The sequence below is a fragment of the Lagenorhynchus albirostris genome, chromosome 2 (genome assembly GCF_949774975.1).
Source record: "Lagenorhynchus albirostris chromosome 2, mLagAlb1.1, whole genome shotgun sequence".
In the NCBI taxonomy this organism is placed as follows: domain Eukaryota; kingdom Metazoa; phylum Chordata; class Mammalia; order Artiodactyla; family Delphinidae; genus Lagenorhynchus; species Lagenorhynchus albirostris.
In genome coordinates this window covers 92,189,731-92,208,031 of record NC_083096.1, presented here as the reverse complement: position 1 = coordinate 92,208,031, position 18,301 = coordinate 92,189,731, and the positions used below count along the sequence as shown (strand labels likewise).

Genomic DNA, 18,301 nt, shown 5'->3' with positions numbered 1-18,301 from the left:
GTTCTGATGCACCCTCCTTTCTTCTTCTTCCATAGGGCAACCCCTACATGTGCAATAATGAGTGTGATGCAAGTACCCCGGAGCTGGCACATCCACCTGAGCTGATGTTTGATTTTGAAGGAAGACATCCCTCTACATTTTGGCAGTCTGCTACTTGGAAAGAGTATCCCAAGCCTCTCCAGGTTAACATCACTCTGTCTTGGAGCAAAACTATTGAGCTCACAGACAACATAGTTATTACCTTTGAATCGGGGCGTCCAGACCAAATGATCCTGGAGAAATCTCTTGATTACGGACGAACATGGCAGCCCTATCAGTATTATGCCACAGACTGCTTAGATGCTTTCCACATGGATCCTAAATCCGTGAAGGATTTATCACAGCATACGGTCTTAGAAATCATTTGCACCGAAGAGTACTCCACAGGGTATATGACCAACAGCAAAATAATCCACTTTGAAATCAAAGATAGGTTCGCGTTTTTTGCCGGACCTTGGCTACGCAATATGGCTTCCCTCTACGGACAACTGGATACAACCAAGAAACTCAGAGATTTCTTCACTGTCACAGACCTGAGGATAAGGCTTTTGAGACCTGCCGTTGGGGAAATATTTGTAGACGAGCTACACTTGGCACGCTACTTCTACGCCATCTCAGACATAAAGGTTCATGGAAGGTAAGAAAACAACTGTCTGACTTGAATGAGAATGGGTGTGTCCAAAGAAAAGGCCAGTTTGCTGCTCCTGCAGCTGTAGAGTGACATTTGTCCCTTTCTACTGTAACATTTTCTCAGGAACGCCAGCCTAGAGGTAGGTTCTGAGACGTTTGAGACCCTTCTAACTCAGCAGTAATTGGTGATCCCAGAGTTGCTGTCACTGAACCTGAACCTGGCAGGATTTCTTAGAATTTAAACCAGAGGCCAAAAAAAAGCATCTTACTTGAGAACAAGGAACTCCCTAGGTCAGGGGGTGGTTTAAGTCTTTAAGGTAACGAAGCCAAGGGAACAAAGCCAGCTGCTCTGTAAAAGGGACTGAAAAAAAAAAAAAAACATCTTACTATTGTTTTTGCATGCAAGAGAGAGTTTCAGCATGGTTCAACTCTCTGTTTATGTTTTGTTATGTCGTACCAAAAAAGTTCCAGAAATGAAAGTTATGTCTCTTTACATTTATTAAATCAGAACCGAAAGCATTTAGGAAATACACTGCATTTATTAATGAGGGGCAAGCTCTACTTTTCAGGTTCTTGGATGTTATTATCTTAAAAGGATATACTATCGTTTAAAATATGAACCTGACTCAGGCTACCTTCATTTTGTCAGTCAATTACAGATGCACCAGAGTTCAAATGCATTCATGCACCCAGTCAGGCATATCTTTGTTTTGATAATATACCAGAGACACAATTGAGCAAGTTTCCAAGGATTTTGAAGACATTTAAATGAAAAACTTGAATAATGAGAACGAGGACCACCAACACAGAGATTCTCAACCAGATTTTTAAGTGTGGTATGCTACCAGAATAGCCATCTGACAGGAGTTGAAGCATGAGATGATGAGTTGGGAAAACTAAAGGAAAGAGTGGAGTATAGAGCACATTGAGGAAAAAAAAAAAAAAGGAAATGTGAAGCAAAGCAATAATCATTCTAAAAATGCCAAGAGAGCTTTAAATCAAAATATATGAGGATAAGAATATAAACAGTACATACATCATGTAGGTTTAGTTAATCATAAAAGCTAAACGAATAAGTCCAGATTCATTGATTACTGGCTTCCAGTAATCCCTTAGGGCAGCTTAGTCCTCAGAGACTGGAGGAGTGTTGAGACTCCCTGGGCTTTCAGAGAGTTGTCTCAAACCACCTTTAATAATGGTGCTGGTACACTTGTGCACTAGAAGGAAGAAGTGGCCACTGCTGTTAAGTGAGAGCCAGAGTGGGCACGCAGAATGGGGTGGTGGGCATGACCTCGGTAAGGTGGAAAAGGTTTCAGAATTTTACCTTATGGAATCTGACTTATGGAGAACAGCAGGAACTGATGGCCACCTACTCTCAGCTTTGTTCTGGCTTCATGTTTCTCATGGAGGAGTCAAGAATCTTTAGCTATGGAGCCTCTTTTAAAACTTTTAACCAAGGTTTGGTGAAGTTCGATGAAAATATCTTTAGAGCAAAATCATATTTCTGAGAGAAATATGCACTGGTTCAATATTGAGCTTGTGTGTTCTAGAGTTCATATACGACCAGGGCATGACATGAGAGCAGTGTGGAGCTATGATGTTTCATATGAGTTTGTGATTTATAATAAAATGCAGCTATTGTACTCATGAATATTTTAGCAAAAGATCAGTTTCCAGTATCTTATTCTTGGGAACATACAATATATAAAAACAGTTGATGTTGATATTATTAACAATAGCATACCACAACAAAGTAACAAGCATTCTGTTTATCTACAAGAATAAATATCAAAATTAATAAGTTGAGATGTGAATTTGAATCCTAGTGTGATCTATATTGTTAGGTAGAATCATCTAGGTCAGCTTACTCACAGTTTGAGAAATCCTTAAACTAAGCCAAAATCCTTATAGCCCAACTTCCCGTAAAACTCTCGTTTTTCACTTATAAAAAAGGCAGTCTTGTGATGTTTTTTGGCTGGAAAATAAACATTGTTTGGGCTTATGTCTGTTATTAGATATTCATTTTTGTTTCCTCTGATTACTTAAGAGAGTATAAAATACACTTTAAAGCTAAAAGCATTTTGGTGCATTCTCTATTGGAGTCGGACATACTGTCACTTAAAGATGCCATGTTAGAAATGTAGAATCCCACCAGATTTATCATTTTTCTTTTATCCTTCATCCTAATAGTATCCTTCAACTGTATTTCAATGGTTCTGAGGAGTTTGGAGGAGCCCTCCTCCCTTCTCTGGGACTCACCTCCACTGTCTTTTCCTGTTCACCAGTCAACTGAAAGCTGGTGAAGAAGCAGCTGGGCAAAAGAGAAAGGTCCGATAGAGGTGAACCCCTTCCATAAGGTTCCACTCTGTCACCTCCAAACTCTGTCCAAATTCCTCAGGGCAAAACTGATGCTGGCATGTACTGTGCTAGGTACCAGATGGCTGGGGTATTTTTAGTCTTAAGGGAGGGACTAAAGAAGCAAGGCCTGATGGCTCGGGCATATCTCCAGCTTCTAAGTTATATAAGGAAGATGGAGCCACTAAGGGAACTGTTGAGCTATTGCCTGGTTCACAGCCCTTTCAGCAAAGAAGCTGATATACGCTTGAAAATTTCAGTTGGGTTAAAATCCTGAGTCATCTTTTTCCTACATAGTGAATAATCTATAGGAGGATTTGATGATCTCTAAAAGAAGGTACTAAAATTTCTTTTCAAGAATATCATAAATATAAACTTTCCAAAATATAACTGTCTTTGCTTCCCTCAGCCCATGCCCTCTGCCATCCTTGATGTGATTACAATGTTTAACTTACTTTTACATGTCTGTGTCTGATCATTATAATGATATTTTTCTACCTGTCACTCCCCCACCACTCCCACCATGATGTGAGAATTGGCGTGAGTTATTTGGGGAAAGTGGGTAAATTTCCATAGAATAGTGGACACATAATACTACAAGTTTTTTTCACCTTGAAATATTAAGCTACGAAACAAAAACAATTGACTGTGAATTCCAATTTTCTACTTCCTGTGCACGTGTATATGGCCTTTATGTTTTATACTGACTGGCATTATTTGGTGTAAAACTAGTTTTGATTGTTATTAAACTAATGTAGCATTTATGTTCTTTTTAGCATGTGACACATCTGATACCAATTTTATTGTTGACAACTATAATCACATCATAAAAATTTTATGCCTCTTTTGCTACATACATATTTTGCTTCCATTTACTCACTCTTATTGTGTATTTATTATTATTAAGATAATGGAGGAAAAAGAGGACATACGGCCGTTGGCAATCTCAGCAACTCCATGTTACTTACATTGTTCAATAAACCTAATAATCTTCATGGACTAATTCTGACTTACGGATGTCCTGCTTCAGTAAATCAGGGTGATTTTCTCTAGTGAATAATAGACGAGTGCAGTGTGCCAGTACCTTAATTAAAGAGTGGCTCCCTTAGTCTTGATCTCATTTTAATTTACAGGGTAATACTACAATAATATCACTAATGGAAGTTACATTAAAGGGCATCAAGTAGCATTAACTGTATTAAATTATGGTACTTGTGTTAATTAACTGCTGAAGCAAGATGGTTCTAATGGCCAAAAAGGTCATCTAATGCATAAATAAAATCTACCCAGACAAGGGGTGAGAGGAGAAATGAAGAGTAGATGTTTGTTCTGAATATCTTTTTATACAGACAGGGAGTTAAATGCACAGGGCTGTTAAATATAGATAATGTCCAAAATGTTTTCTTAGTCACGCAGTTGGAAGTTTTGACTTTTAAGTGTTTTGTTTCTGTTTAAACTTTCCAGATTCAAATTAATTGAAAAGTAAACATTATATTTGTAAGATGCATAGATTTTAGAGAATATAAATTCAACGTTATCGTTTCTTTGAGGTGAAGGGCTTCAAGGAAGCAATGCAATTTATTGTTATAATTGTTAAGTCTGAAAGACCAATGAACATTGGATAATATGCTCATTTATTTGTAAGATATACAGTCAGCAGTGTATCAAGGTACTGGTTTCAGACATAAGATAACAGAAATTTTTTTCAACCTCAAAAGATTTAGGACAGAATTGTAAAAACTTTTCTCAGTGATAGAAAACTCTAGTGCACATCTCCATTACTTGCCTTGTTACACAATATTCCTAAACATAATTATCAATAATTTTTTCCCAGTAGTGTTTACTCATTTCTTGATCCCTGCAGGGCCTACCCAAGCTCCCTACAGGTGGTTGGCTGTCAGTTACTATTTAGAGAATTGACTTCACCCTGATGCCTCCATTTATCTTTAAGAAAAAAGCCAGGGAGCACTAGCACAGAAGCTCCACTTCCACACACTTTTGGGTGCTTTCTTTGCTTCACTGCTGCCCCAGCTCAGAAGCACAGCCTCCCTGCCTAATCCCAGGACCTGGGAAGGTCCAGGGACAGAAATATTCTCTTTGGGTATCAGAAGTGAGAAAGGTCCCCTATACTCTCACCCTCAGAAGGAATCAGATATATTTATTTAAATGTCGCCTCCTTGGTATTTGCTCTAATTGGGACAAAGTGAGGTTGAAATTCACTTTCTTGAAGCAAGGCTTTCAAATGGTTAGTGCACAGACTTGTGATATTAGGTAAACAGGAACACCGGTGGAAGTTTAAAAGTAAAAAAGCAGTTGGGCATTTTTCAAACTTTCTCAAATAATTTGGAAAACACATGTAATATGGAAGTGCTTTGCCAATTATAAAAGACTTACATTTATCCTGTAATTTCTCTTAGTCTTTTTCCTAGCGGCAATTTGGATAAATCCACCAAAATATTTACCCTTTGTCTCTCCTGTGAGAGGCGTCCTGCAGGGTGCTTTCGACACATTTTTGGCCTATCATTCTTCCGTTCTTCCCAATTAGTCCTAAGTACTGAGGTTGGGCTTTACTACTGCTTTTGTAACACCTTTCTTCTTTCTGTTACCCAAAAAGACTTTACCTCTGACCTGGGACAGGTGGTGGGCTAGACAGTGGCTATATAGAGATGCAGGAGGCATAGTCAGTGCCTTCAAGGAACTGATATCCAGAAGGGGCTGAGACATGTAAACAAAAATGATGACAGCTTGGGTTAAATGCTTTTACCGTGTGAGTGTATAAAGTGCCCTGGAAACAGAGCAGGAGATACTAACTTAATCTGGGAAGCCTCGCAGAAGCTCTGATGAGGATGACATTTGCATGGTGTCTTGAATATGTGCCTTAGAATGCCAAGCAGCCAGTGCAGAATGGATATTCTAGGTTACAAATTATGCTTTAAAACAGCACAGCATGTTGAGGAACTCCAAATAGTGAGGAATTGGTGGAGTGGACAAATCCTGGGAGATGCTCTTCCATCTTCTCCCTATGGATGTTTAGTATCTCCAAGAAGCCTTTAAGGATTCCTGCATCTTGGCCTCTGAGTTCCCAATGTCATAGGAAATCTAAGGGTATATGGGTTCTCATATAGCAATTAAATGTAGGTGGGAAACATTCTAAGGCAGTGGTGTTAAGAGGATAGCCCAGTGTGGCTGTATGAGCAAGGAAATACAGAGAGAGACAAGGAGAGCAGTACAATTGCTTAATTGTGGAGCAACCGTAACTCCAAGTCCTGATGCTTAAGTGGAGAGTCTGTAAAAGCAATCAGAGCATAAGGGTTTAATATTTGCTTACAAAGTCAATAGGACTTGGCAACCAATCAGATTTCAAAGAAGGAAAGACTTTAGTAGGGATCCAAGTGGGGAGTCCAGTAAAGGATTTGAAAATACTGCTCTGGTGTTCCAGAGAAAGATTTGCATTAGAAATGTAGGTTTGAAAATTATCACCTTACATGTGATGGTTGAAGTTTAGGGAATGGAAGACATTGATATGATAGGGTGTTTTCCCTTATAATTTTAAATGACTATGGTCATTTATAGAACATTTACAGAACTCTGTGGAGTACTGTCATTTAAGAGGTAATTCTTGAAGCAAATTAAGAAAAACTCTGAGAAACAGAAGGAAATCAGAAAAGAGGAGAATGAAGTGATTCTAATAGCCCCTATTAATGTTTAAGTGGTAATCCTTTACATTTGTACAGCACTCAGGTTACAAGATTCTTGTTATACACCTTCTTTCCTTTAGTCCTTACAAGTAACTTGTGAGGCAGGTGCTGTTTAACCCCATTTTACAGATGAGAAACTGAAGACCAGAGAAGTTCCATGACTTTTTTATTTTTAACATCCTACACATAATAAAGTGACAAAATCAGGTTGCTGATTACAAACTTCATGTTTTCTCTTTATTATGCTCTTGTAGCCACACTAACCTGAAGTGAGCTCAGTACATATAGCAGACTCAGAATATTCCCAAAAGACCCACTTTAAATGGCAATAATGAACCAATAAGTCTTGTGGCTCAACCCTTCTTGGAATATTCTGGAAGGCACTTCTCCATGACTTTTGGCCCAGTACAGGTATCCCCATTTTGCTTTTACAAAAGACTTACATTAGTACCTGTTTTCGCTAACCAAAAGGAGTCTAAAGAGGATTTTCACCTTTATTTTAAAAGGAGAAAAGCAAAAATAGTGTTCAGCGATTGTTCTGCCCCAAGCCCCGTTAGAGGCAGCGTGCACCCTGAGCAGCCTGGTGAGAGCGGCACCGCCAGGCTCCTTCCCTGGGAACTACACTCAGCATCCCAGCATCAAGGCTCCATAGTTTGGAACTGTGTCTGTGAGCTTCTGTGCTCTTATCTCAACTTATTCTGTCCATCTGTTACCAAGATGTGTCCTAGGGTAATTGCTTCTTTGCTCTACACCATTTCAGCTTACGAAAGGTTTCATAGGAACTCCCTACTTTCAGATAGCGGAGGAAACCTGCATTTCATTATACCAGATTGCAGTGTGTTTATCTGAACTCTAACTTCTTACTTCATTTTTAGCAACTTTATAATGTGTGATTGGGCTAATTTGTCATATTGTGTTAGGTTTTAACAAAATTAAGATAGTTGCTCATTTTCTGAGGGGGAAAATAAATAGATGAACTTAATTTTTTCCCATATTTTTCCATAGACCTTTAATACCTGCAACTACTTCCACTTAACGGGCATCATCAAACACTAAAACAAGCCACAAACATTAATGGATAAACTTGGAAATGGCCAACTACCTTAGTTTATTTTAAGAAAGTTTATCCTTCAGTTGAGAGCAATCAAATTTTCCTTTTAACTTCCATATATTAGTCCACATTCTTCCTTCTGGAACTATAGTGAATGTGTGCTACCTCTTTCATATAATAAAATTTCATAAATTTGCAGTCAAGGATTCTATCCCTCCAAGTCTTTTTTTTTCCCCAAGTTAAATTTAACCATACTATCAACCAAAAATTTTAATTCCTTCTTCTTTTTGAAGGAAAATGAAATTCAATAAATAAGAGCATTCAGATGAAAAGCTTAGTAACCATAATTAAAAATAAAAAACAGGGCTTCCCTGGTGGCACAGTGGTTGAGAGTCCGCCTGCTGATGCAGGGCACACGGTTTCGTGCCCCGGTCCAGGAAGATCCCACATGCCGCGGAGCAGCTGGGCCCGTGAGCCATAGCCACTGAGCCTGCGCGTCCGGAGCCTGTGCTTCGCAACGGGAGAGGCCACACAGTGAGAGGCCCGCATACCGCAAAATAAATAAATAAAAATAAATAAAAATAAAAAACAACATAGAGTATTGCTACTTAACTCCAGTGAAAATGCTTAAAATAAATATTTATGGTATGAACCCATGTTAAGAGGACAACAGAGTGCCATTCTGATTTGGGGCATAATTTTTAAATCCTTGAGGATTTCTTGAATTATAAAGAGAATATATGCATAAGCAGCTCGTTTTCCTCTGAGGTTTATACCATTATAAGGAGAGAATGTATCTAATAATTTCTTCAGCTAAATTATGAACTTCCTTAGTGTGCAGAAAAGCAACCCAGTTTAGGAGCTTGTCTCTTTATCCTTAACTCCCCAGTGCCAGAGATTTTTTTTTTAACTAATGGGTCAGTAAAGGAAAGATGTCTCCTTTTAAGAAACATAAGGATATTTAGGCAAAATACCACATAATAAAAAAGTGAGATAATTTTCTCCCTCACTTAATTTATCATTTTTAGAGGAAGTTGTGTTATGGCTACATCCGTATGCCCAAACAATGGGAAATAGGGATACACTCAGCTTTTCCATCCACCTTCAGGACCCATGTTTTTTATTCTAATTCAGTGGTTGTCATCTTTGGAAGGTCTTCTTGTTTTATTGTCACTAGGTTCAAAGGTATTTCCTGACACAGTAGGAGTTCATGGCCATTGGTCGATATTGAATGTAAAAGTTTTTGTGGATCTATGTGATCAGCGGTTCAGTAGAGACACTCTTTCCATTCATTCTCCAAATACAAGAACAAAAGTGTTAAGGTCCTAGCTTTTATCATAGTAATTTGATTGTGTGGATAGATATGTTGATTTCATAACAATATAAATATATACTCCAATTCATTAAGCCACATTTAGAATAAAAAATGTTAGTGTAACCAGAATTAACTGCACTGCATATAAATTCATGTTTGCTATTTCTGCCTCCTTTTTATAGGTAAGAAAACTGTATCTAAACAAGATCAACAATCAGTGGCAAAGAGAAGATAGAATTTTTTTTGCTTTTTTATTTTTATAAAATTTTTTTTTACAATTTTAAACGTTACTTTCCATTTACAGTTATTAAAAAATATTGGTATATTCCCCATGTTGTACAATACATCCTTAAGCCTATCTTACACCCAATAGTTTATACCTCCCCCTCCCCCACCCCTATATTGCCCTTACCCCCCACTGGTAACCACTAGTTTGTTCTCTATATCTGTGAGTCTGCTTCTTTTTTGTTTTATTCACTAGATTGTTGTATATTTTAGATTCCACATATAAGTGATATCATACAGTATTTGTCTTTCTCTGTCTGACTTCACTTAGCGTAATGTTCTCCAAATCCATCCATGTTGCTGCAAATGGCAAAATTTCATTCTTTTTTATGACCTAGTAGTATTCAATTGTATGTATATACCACACCATCTTGATCCATTCATCTGTGGATGGACACTTAGGTTGCTTTCATATCTTGGCAATTGTAAATAATGCTGCTATGAACATTGGATTACATGTATCTTTTCAAATTAGTGTTTTTGTTTTTTTTTTAGATATTTACTTAGGAGTGGGATTGCTGGGTCATAAGGTAGTTCTAGTTTTAGTTTTTTGAGAAACCTCGATATTGTTTTCCACAGTGACTGCACCAAGTTACACTCCCACCAGCAGTATACAAGAGTTCTCTTTTCCCCACATCCTTGCCAACATTTGTTATTTGTGTTCTTTTTAATGATAGCCATTCTGACAGGTATGAGGTGATACCTCATTGTGGTCTTGATTTACATTCCCCTGATGATTAGCAATGCTGAACACCTTTTCATGTGCCTGTTGGCCATCTACCTTTCCTCTTTGGAAAAATGTCTATTCAGTACTGTTTGTTTTTTTGATGTTGAGTTGTATAAGCAGTTTATATATGTCGGATATTAATTCCTATTGGTCATATCATTTGCAGATGTTTTCTGCTATTCAGTAGTTTGTCTTTTCATTTTGTCAATGGTTTTCTTTGCTGTGCAAAAGCCTTTAAGTTTAATTAGGTCCTATTTGGTGTTATTGTTGTTTCTCCTATTTTCTTTACTTTAGGAGAAGTATCCAAAAAGATATTGCTGTGATTTATGTCAAAGAGTGTTCTGCCTATGTTTTCCTCTAGGAGTTTTATAGTATCCAGTCTTCCTTTAGGTCTTTAATCCATTTGTGTTTATTTTTGTATATAGCGTTAGAGAATGCCTAGAGACAAATGAAAACAAAAACACGGTGATCCAAAACCTATGGGATGCAGCAAAAGCAGTTCTAAGAGGGGAGTTTATAGCAATACAAGCTTACTTCAGGAAACAAGATATCAAATAAAGAACCTAACCTTACACCTAAAGGAACTAGAGAAAGAAGAACAAACAAAACCTAAAGTTAGTAGAAGGAAAGAAATCATAAAGATCAAAGAAGAAATAAGTGAAATAGAGACTAAAAGAAAACAATAGAAAAGATCAATGTAACTAAAAGCTCGTTCTTTGAAAAGATAAACAAAATTGATAAACCTTTAGACAGACTCATTGAGGGGAAAAAAAAAAGGGAGAGGGCCCAAATCAATAAAATCATAAATGAAAAAGGAGAAGTTACAGCTGACACCATAAAAATACAAAGGATCATAAGAGACTACTATGAACAACTATAGGCCAAAAAATGGACAACCTAAAAGAAGTGGACAAATTCTTGGAAAGGTACAATCTCCCAAGACTGAGCCAGGAAAAAATAGAAAATATGAACAAATCCATTGCCAGTAATGTAAATCAGTAATTTAAAAATGCCCAACAAACAGAAGTCCAGGACCAGATGGCTTCATAGGTGAATTCTACCAAACTCTTTAGAGAAGAGTTAACACCTAACCTTTTGAGACTATTCCAAAAAATTGCACAAGAAGGAACACTTCTGAACTCATTCTTTGAGGCCACCATCACCCTGATACCAAAATCAGACAAAGATGCTACGAAAAAAGAAAATTATAGGCCAATATCACAGATGAGCATAGATGCAAAAATCCTCAACAAAATACTAGCAAGCCAAACCCAACAATACATTAAGGATCATACACCATTATCAAGTGGGATTTATTCCAGGCAGGGATGCAAGGATTTTTCAATATCCATAAATCAGTGTGATATACTATATTAACAAATTAAAGAATAAAAACTATATGATCTTCTCAATAGAAAAAGCTATTACTAAAATTCAACATCCATTTGTGATAAATACTCTCCAGAAAGTGGGCATAGAGGGAACCTACCTCAATGTAATAAAGGCCATATATGATAAACCCACAGCTAACATCATACTCAATGGTGAAAAGCTGAAAACATTTCCTCTATGATCTGGAACGAGGCAAGGATGCCCACTCTCACCACTTTTATCCAACATAGTTTTGGAAGCCCTAGCCACAGCAATAAGAGAAGAAAAAGAAACGAAGGGAATCCAAATTGGAAAGGAAGAAGTAAAATTGTCACTGTTTGCAGATGACATGATACTATACATAGAAAATCCTAAAAATGCCACCAGAAAACCACTATAACTCATCAATGAATTTTGTAAAGTTGAAGGATACAAAATTAATATACAGAAATCTGTTGCATTTCTATACACTAAAAATGAAATATCAGAAACAGAAATTAAAGAAACAGTCCCATTTACCATTGTATCAAAAATTATAAAATACCTAGGAATAAACCTACCTAAGGAGGCAAAAGACCTGTACTCCAAAAACTATAAGATGCTGATGAAAGAAATTGAAGACAACACAAACAGATGGAAAAATATACTGTGTTCTTGGATTGGAAGAATCAGTATTGTTAAAGTGACCATACTACCCAAGGCAATCTACAGATTCAATGCAATCCCTATCAAAATACCAATGGCATTTTTCACAGAAAAATTTGAAATTACTTATGTTTCGGCAAATTAGTTCATTTCTGAACCTCCACTTGAAAAAAATTGGAAGAATGAATAGCCTAGATTTAAAATGTATGATGTAAGTGTCTCACAAATATCATTGGTCCAAAGATCCCAATCCAGAATATTATGTAATTGGGATAACTACTGTGTCAGCTCTTTCTTGATTTGTGACTGGTGCCTAAGACAACTGATAATGTGCTAGGAATGTATTGAGAGGACACAGGACAAAACATTAGGATCTCAAAATCATTTTTTGTCTTCTTTTAGAAGGGAACATTGGCTAGGAGTCAAGAGGTTCTAGCTCTAGCTGTGCTAATAACTCTGTGAGCTCAGAGCAAATCTCAACCAGTGTAAGCAGAATCTCCTCATCTTCAAAGTGAGAGTGTTATACTTGATTTGTGTTTCTCAGAATTACTCTTCAAATAATGGCTGTAATGGTCAAAGACTTTGGAAATGTTGTTTGCAATATTTCCTTCTAGGAGAATCACAATATATACTAGCATATTAAAGGCCCTGAGATGTCCTACAGTAAAGGAATGTTTCCATTTTATTTAACCAGATCCTCCCAAACACTTAGTCAAAAAAACCCCTCTATTAGCACCCCAAAGAATTAGTGTTAATGGAACTCAGGTAGGGTAACAAGGTCTCTTCAGTCTCCAGTATCGTTGGACTCTTCATATGATATAAGGAAATAAATGAAAACATAGTGTGTGTGTGTTTGAACTATTTGCAGTGCTAAGAACAGCAAAGGTATTTGATATTTCACAGCAAGGTCTAATTTTAGCTATCATCCTTTGATATCATTGCTACGTTAAGAGAAAAAATGAGACTATCTTAGTGAAAGGCTAGCTTTGATGGGGAGTACCTTTGTTTTTTACTGTTGCTCTTATTTTATGAACATTGGAGAGTACTGTGTATCTTTAAGAATTATAGGAAATTCACTATTCTATTGGAATAGATAGGGATATTTTTGTTTTGTTTTTAAGCTAGAGAAATTTGTGATGGAAGAGTCAGCAAAGATGTAAAAAAATGAAATGCCAAGTGGTACAATCTGGTGCATTTTAGAGATAAATAGAGATGCTGGAGGATTTCTCTTCCTCTCAGATGTAGCTCCTCAAACTCTAATTACAGCAATAAACTAAAATCATGTGTATAAAGGAAAATAAGATTAACTAATACTTAATGTATTATTTTAATTTCTTTCCTTTGCTCTGGAAGATATTCTTGAAACCACAGGCTGATTTTAGTTAAATATGGGTCTCCTTCCTTCTACTCCTGAGGAGTGTTAATGAATAACAACTGAAAGCCCAGTAAAACTAAAATAGTATACGGCTAAGGGTTATCATCTTGTCTAGGAATTGTGTGGCTGCCCTGGCTGCTTTTACTCATTTGGTCCTGCTAGAATATCAGGGAAGCAAAGCTGTTACAACATATTAGTAGCATACCTGTGTACTTATAGATCCTCCAGTGCTACTTAGGTCAGAGAACAGATGGAGGTAGGGTGGACCAAGAGATGATGGGATGGGAGAGTCTAAGAGGTCAGCAGTTTGGCAGGTTGGGAGGAGACAGCCTCATGAACTCCTGTACTGGAATTAAATATACAGTGTGTATGCCAAACAGAGAGTCATAGCACTGCAAAATCATTTCTTTTAAAACTGAAAAAAAAACCATGAAAATAATGTAACTCCCTCTTTTTCAGATGTGAAACAAAATGGTTAAATGAATTAACCAAGGATGATATTGTTGAATAACCAAAATTTAGATCCAGATAGAACTTGTGTTTTACTCACTGATCTGCCCTCAGTGCCTATAACTGGGCATGGCACATAGTAGGCATTCAGTAAATACTTAGTGAGGGAATGAGTGAATGGGTGTGGAATACGCTTTTGAGCATCAAGCAAACCAACCATTCTAAGAATCTGTACTCTTCCCATTAAGCATCCTGTGGCCATCTTTGTGTATTCCTTACATAAAACTGCAAGGGAACTGGGGCTAAGCACAATATTTTTGGTCATGCCACTTTATCCAAAATACTAAAATTGCAAAGCTTCAATCTTCAACCAATTGTCCAAAGTTAGAGAATAAAATTTATCTACCTCAGATATCAGAGTAATGTATGTATTCAGGATAATATCACCCTACATAATTTCTTCTATTATTTGTCTGATTGGTGTTTTTAAGACCAGAAAAACTCTTGGTTCCTTTCCTGGTTGAGGACAAGTCTGTGAAAAAAATTGGACTCTTCTGCCCAATAAATATTTAATAAAATGACCATATGTCCCAAAGTTGCCTTCAATTGATATTTGTCGCCTGGGTTCAATAACCAAGGAGTTTAAAAATGTATAAAAACCATCATACAATTTGTAAATGAAGCCTTTAAATATTGTTAAGGTCAGGGTTGGGATTGCAGAGAATTTGAGCTGAGAAGGCATGGAAACAGGCTGTGACCTTTTGTGAACATACGTCTTTATTAAAATAATTCAAGTTCATTATACACTCTTAAATAGCAAAATAAGATTAAAATTATTAATAGTAAAAGGCTGATTATGAGAACAAAGGAGAGAGAATGAAAGAACGTAATGTATGGCAAGCCCACAGTGGTGGAATTGTGGGTAATATTTGTGTCTTTCTATCTTTTTCACATTTCATTCATTGAACATGTCATCAGAATAAAATCAGTTTTAAAAATAATGTTAAAATTCAGCAAATTTGCAGGATACAACATCAACACACAGAAAGAAGTTGTGTTTTTATACACTAACAATGAACAATTCTAAAAGGAAATTAAAAAAACAATCTCATTTACAATACTATCAAAAGAATAAAATACTTAGGAGCAAACGTAACCAAGAAGGCAAAGGACTTGTACACTAAAAACTGCAAAACATTGTTGAAAGAAATTGAAGACATGTATAAATGAAAAGCAATCTCATGTTCATGGCTTGAAAGCTGTTAAGATGTCAATACTACTTTAAGTCAATACTACTTAAAGCAATCTGTACAGTCCATGCAATCTCTGTCAAAATCTCAATGACAGTTTTTATAGAAACAGAAAAATCCATCTTAAAATTCATGTGGAATCCCAAGAGACCCCAAATAACCAAAGCAGTCTTGAAAAAGAATAAAGTTGGAAGTCTTACACTTTTTGATTTCAGAACTTACTACAAAGCTACAATAATCAAAGCAGTGTAGTACTGGCATAAAGATAGACATATAGAGCAATAGAATAGAACAAAGAGTACAAAAATAAACCTCACATATATAATCAAATGATTTTTGACAAGGGTTCCAATCCCATTCAAAGGGGAAAGGACAGTCTTTTCAACAACTGGTATTGAGAAAGCTAGATCTTCCTGAATTGGGGATAGAAACTTACCCAGGCAAGCACTAAGAGGCCAAGGTAGGGAGATTCTCCTCTCTGATGATGCCTCACTTCCCCAATTCAGGATTTCCAGGTAGTTCTAAGCACCTCCCAAAACTACACCAAGGGCTCTCCTTTTGATAATGGCCAAGCATTTCACATCATGCTAACTCTCCTTAAAATAATGACTACAAACTCCAGACTAAATGTAAAAGCAATTATTTGAAGGCCCTAGAGAGTGACAAGAGACAGGCTGATATTGGAGGGGAGTCAATACTTGGAAGAAAGGAGAGGTATTAGGTGAGTTTCCCTTTATTCTGCTTTTCCCCAAGGGCAGGCCTCAGTCTATGCAATGCATGATGGGGAAAAGGAGGTGCAGTTAAAACTCAGATGGAAAATCTTCTTATCTTATCGACTTGAACAACAAGTGGACAGGATGAGGCAACCACAGCAATTAAAATGTCAAGAGAGAAATATGAAAAGGAGAGAGTCAGAGAGGGGGGGACCCTAAATACTATGCATAAACTCTACCTAAATCTCTGGCTGATCCCAGAATCATTAATGTGTGGGGCAGTCTCCAAGCAACCTAGCGAAAGCTAAAAGAACTGAACTTTCAGCTGCTATTGCAGAGGAGACAGCATATGCAGTTTGAATTTAGCCACTTTCACTGCATGCTAAAACAAGTGAACAAAATCAATACTCTTCAGAAGAACATAACAGAATCCAAATTATTGGATTATTGGTGTCTACAAATTATTATTCATGGTATCCAGATAAAATAGCAAATTACTCAATATGTAAAGAAAACAAACAAAAAAAGATGACCTACGTTGTAGAATAAAGACAACTGAGACCAAACTCAACATGACTAAGATGTTGGACTTAGTACACAAAGATTTTTAAAGCAGCTGTTATAACAATGCTGAAGGATATAAGAACTGTGATTTTAATAAGTGATGATATGAAATATCTGCAGTGAAATAGAAACTATTAAAAAATCAAATGGAAATTCTAGTACTTAAATGGTATAACTTTTAAAATAAAATTTCACTGGTTTACTTAAGAGTACTTTGGGGCTGCCAGAAGAAAACGTCAGTGAGCTTGATGATCGATCTGTAGAAATTATCAAATATGAAGAACAGGGAGGAAGAAGGCAGAAAAAAAATGATCCAAGCCTCGTGGGCTTTTAGGACAATAGCTAAAGGTTTAATATGTGTGTAATACGAGTCCCAGAAAGAGAGGAGAGGGGGAATGGAGCAGCAAAAATATCTGAGGAAGTAATTCCTGAAATTTACCCAAAGACATCAAGTTGCAGCTAACCCCAAGCAAGATGAATATTAACAAAACAGCTCCCTAAGCATATCATATACAAACCACTGAAATCCAGTGATAAAAAGAAGGTCTCGAAAGCAGCAAGAGAAAAAAAAAGGTACATTACGTCTAAGTAAACAGCATTTCAAACAATCATTGAAATCCTCATCAGAAATAGAAGATAGTGAAACATCTTTAGAGTGATGAACAACAAAAAAAATACTGTCCATTTAGAATCTATATCCAGTGAAAATATCTCTTACAATGAAGGCTTATTAAAATCATGTTCAGATAAAAGAAAACTAGGAATTCATCACCATCACACCTGCACTAGAAGAAATGCTAAAAGAAACTTATCAGGCTAAAAGGAAACGATATCAGATGAAAACTTAGAACTTTAGGAAACAATGAAGAACAATGGAAATGGAAAATATATGGATAAATCTAAAAGATTAGCTTTCCTCTTTCTTTCTTTAAAATGCATATCACTGTTTAAAGCAAAAATTGTTGACAGTTTATTATCATACATATATAGAAATAATGCATATAATAACTACTGCATAAAGCATGAGAGGAAGAGATACAGGGACCTATATACTTGCAAGTTCTCACATTTAGCGTGAAGTAGTACAATGTTAGCTCTAAGTAGATGGTGAAAAATTAGGCTATATAGTATAATCCCTAGAGGAATCATAAATAATAGTGATTCAATGAGGTATATCTTAAAAGCCAGTAGAAAGATTAAATATGGAAATCTTAAGAAATATATAATCAAACCAAAACTATACCACCCAAGAACAGAGGAAGGAGGAAGCACAGTTATCTGGGGAGCCTGTCTGCCTAGACATCCACTTAGGGTGATTTGGGGTACCTGATATTTTTTAAAAGTAGAAAACAAAAATACAGAGACTTACATTTTTCTTCCCACCTCCACTCTCCCACCCCCAACACACTGACTTGTACTCCCTCAGCCCTGCATCTCCTAGTGAGGTCCAGCTTAGCCCTCCAGTCCCCCTCCTGTAACTCCTATATGCTTAATCTGTTACCAAACTTTAAAAAATCTTAAGGGAAAAAAGTGCTTTCATATTTATGGTGTATGGGACCCTCTAAAGTCAGAGTACAAAGCAATAACCCATCTTGTGGCAGCCCACGGCAGCAGTAGTGGAGAGGAGGTATCCACAACGACAAAATGTTTCATCCTAGGGAGCCAGAAAGGTGATGGTGCCATTAGTAATATTTTAGAAATGGAGAGGGATACCTATTTGAGATGACAGCTCATATTTTAACTTAACTTAAAAGTGTTAATGGCCTATGGTTAATTGGAATTATGAGACTGGTTTTTACCAGAGAGGAGAGACTTAGATATAAGTATTTGTTA

The 18,301-nt window shown here is 36.6% G+C and overlaps 1 protein-coding gene across 3 annotated transcripts in view; it reads left to right on the top strand.

Moving 5' to 3' along the window:
- NTNG1 (netrin G1) overlaps positions 1–18,301 on the top strand; it is a 335,299-nt gene that overhangs the window by 174,023 nt on the left and 142,975 nt on the right. For all 3 annotated transcript variants that reach the window (XM_060142434.1, XM_060142435.1, XM_060142433.1), the window contains exon 3: positions 36–676. In XM_060142434.1, the coding sequence (XP_059998417.1) occupies positions 36–676 (641 nt within the window). The remainder of the gene's footprint in view (positions 1–35; positions 677–18,301) is intronic.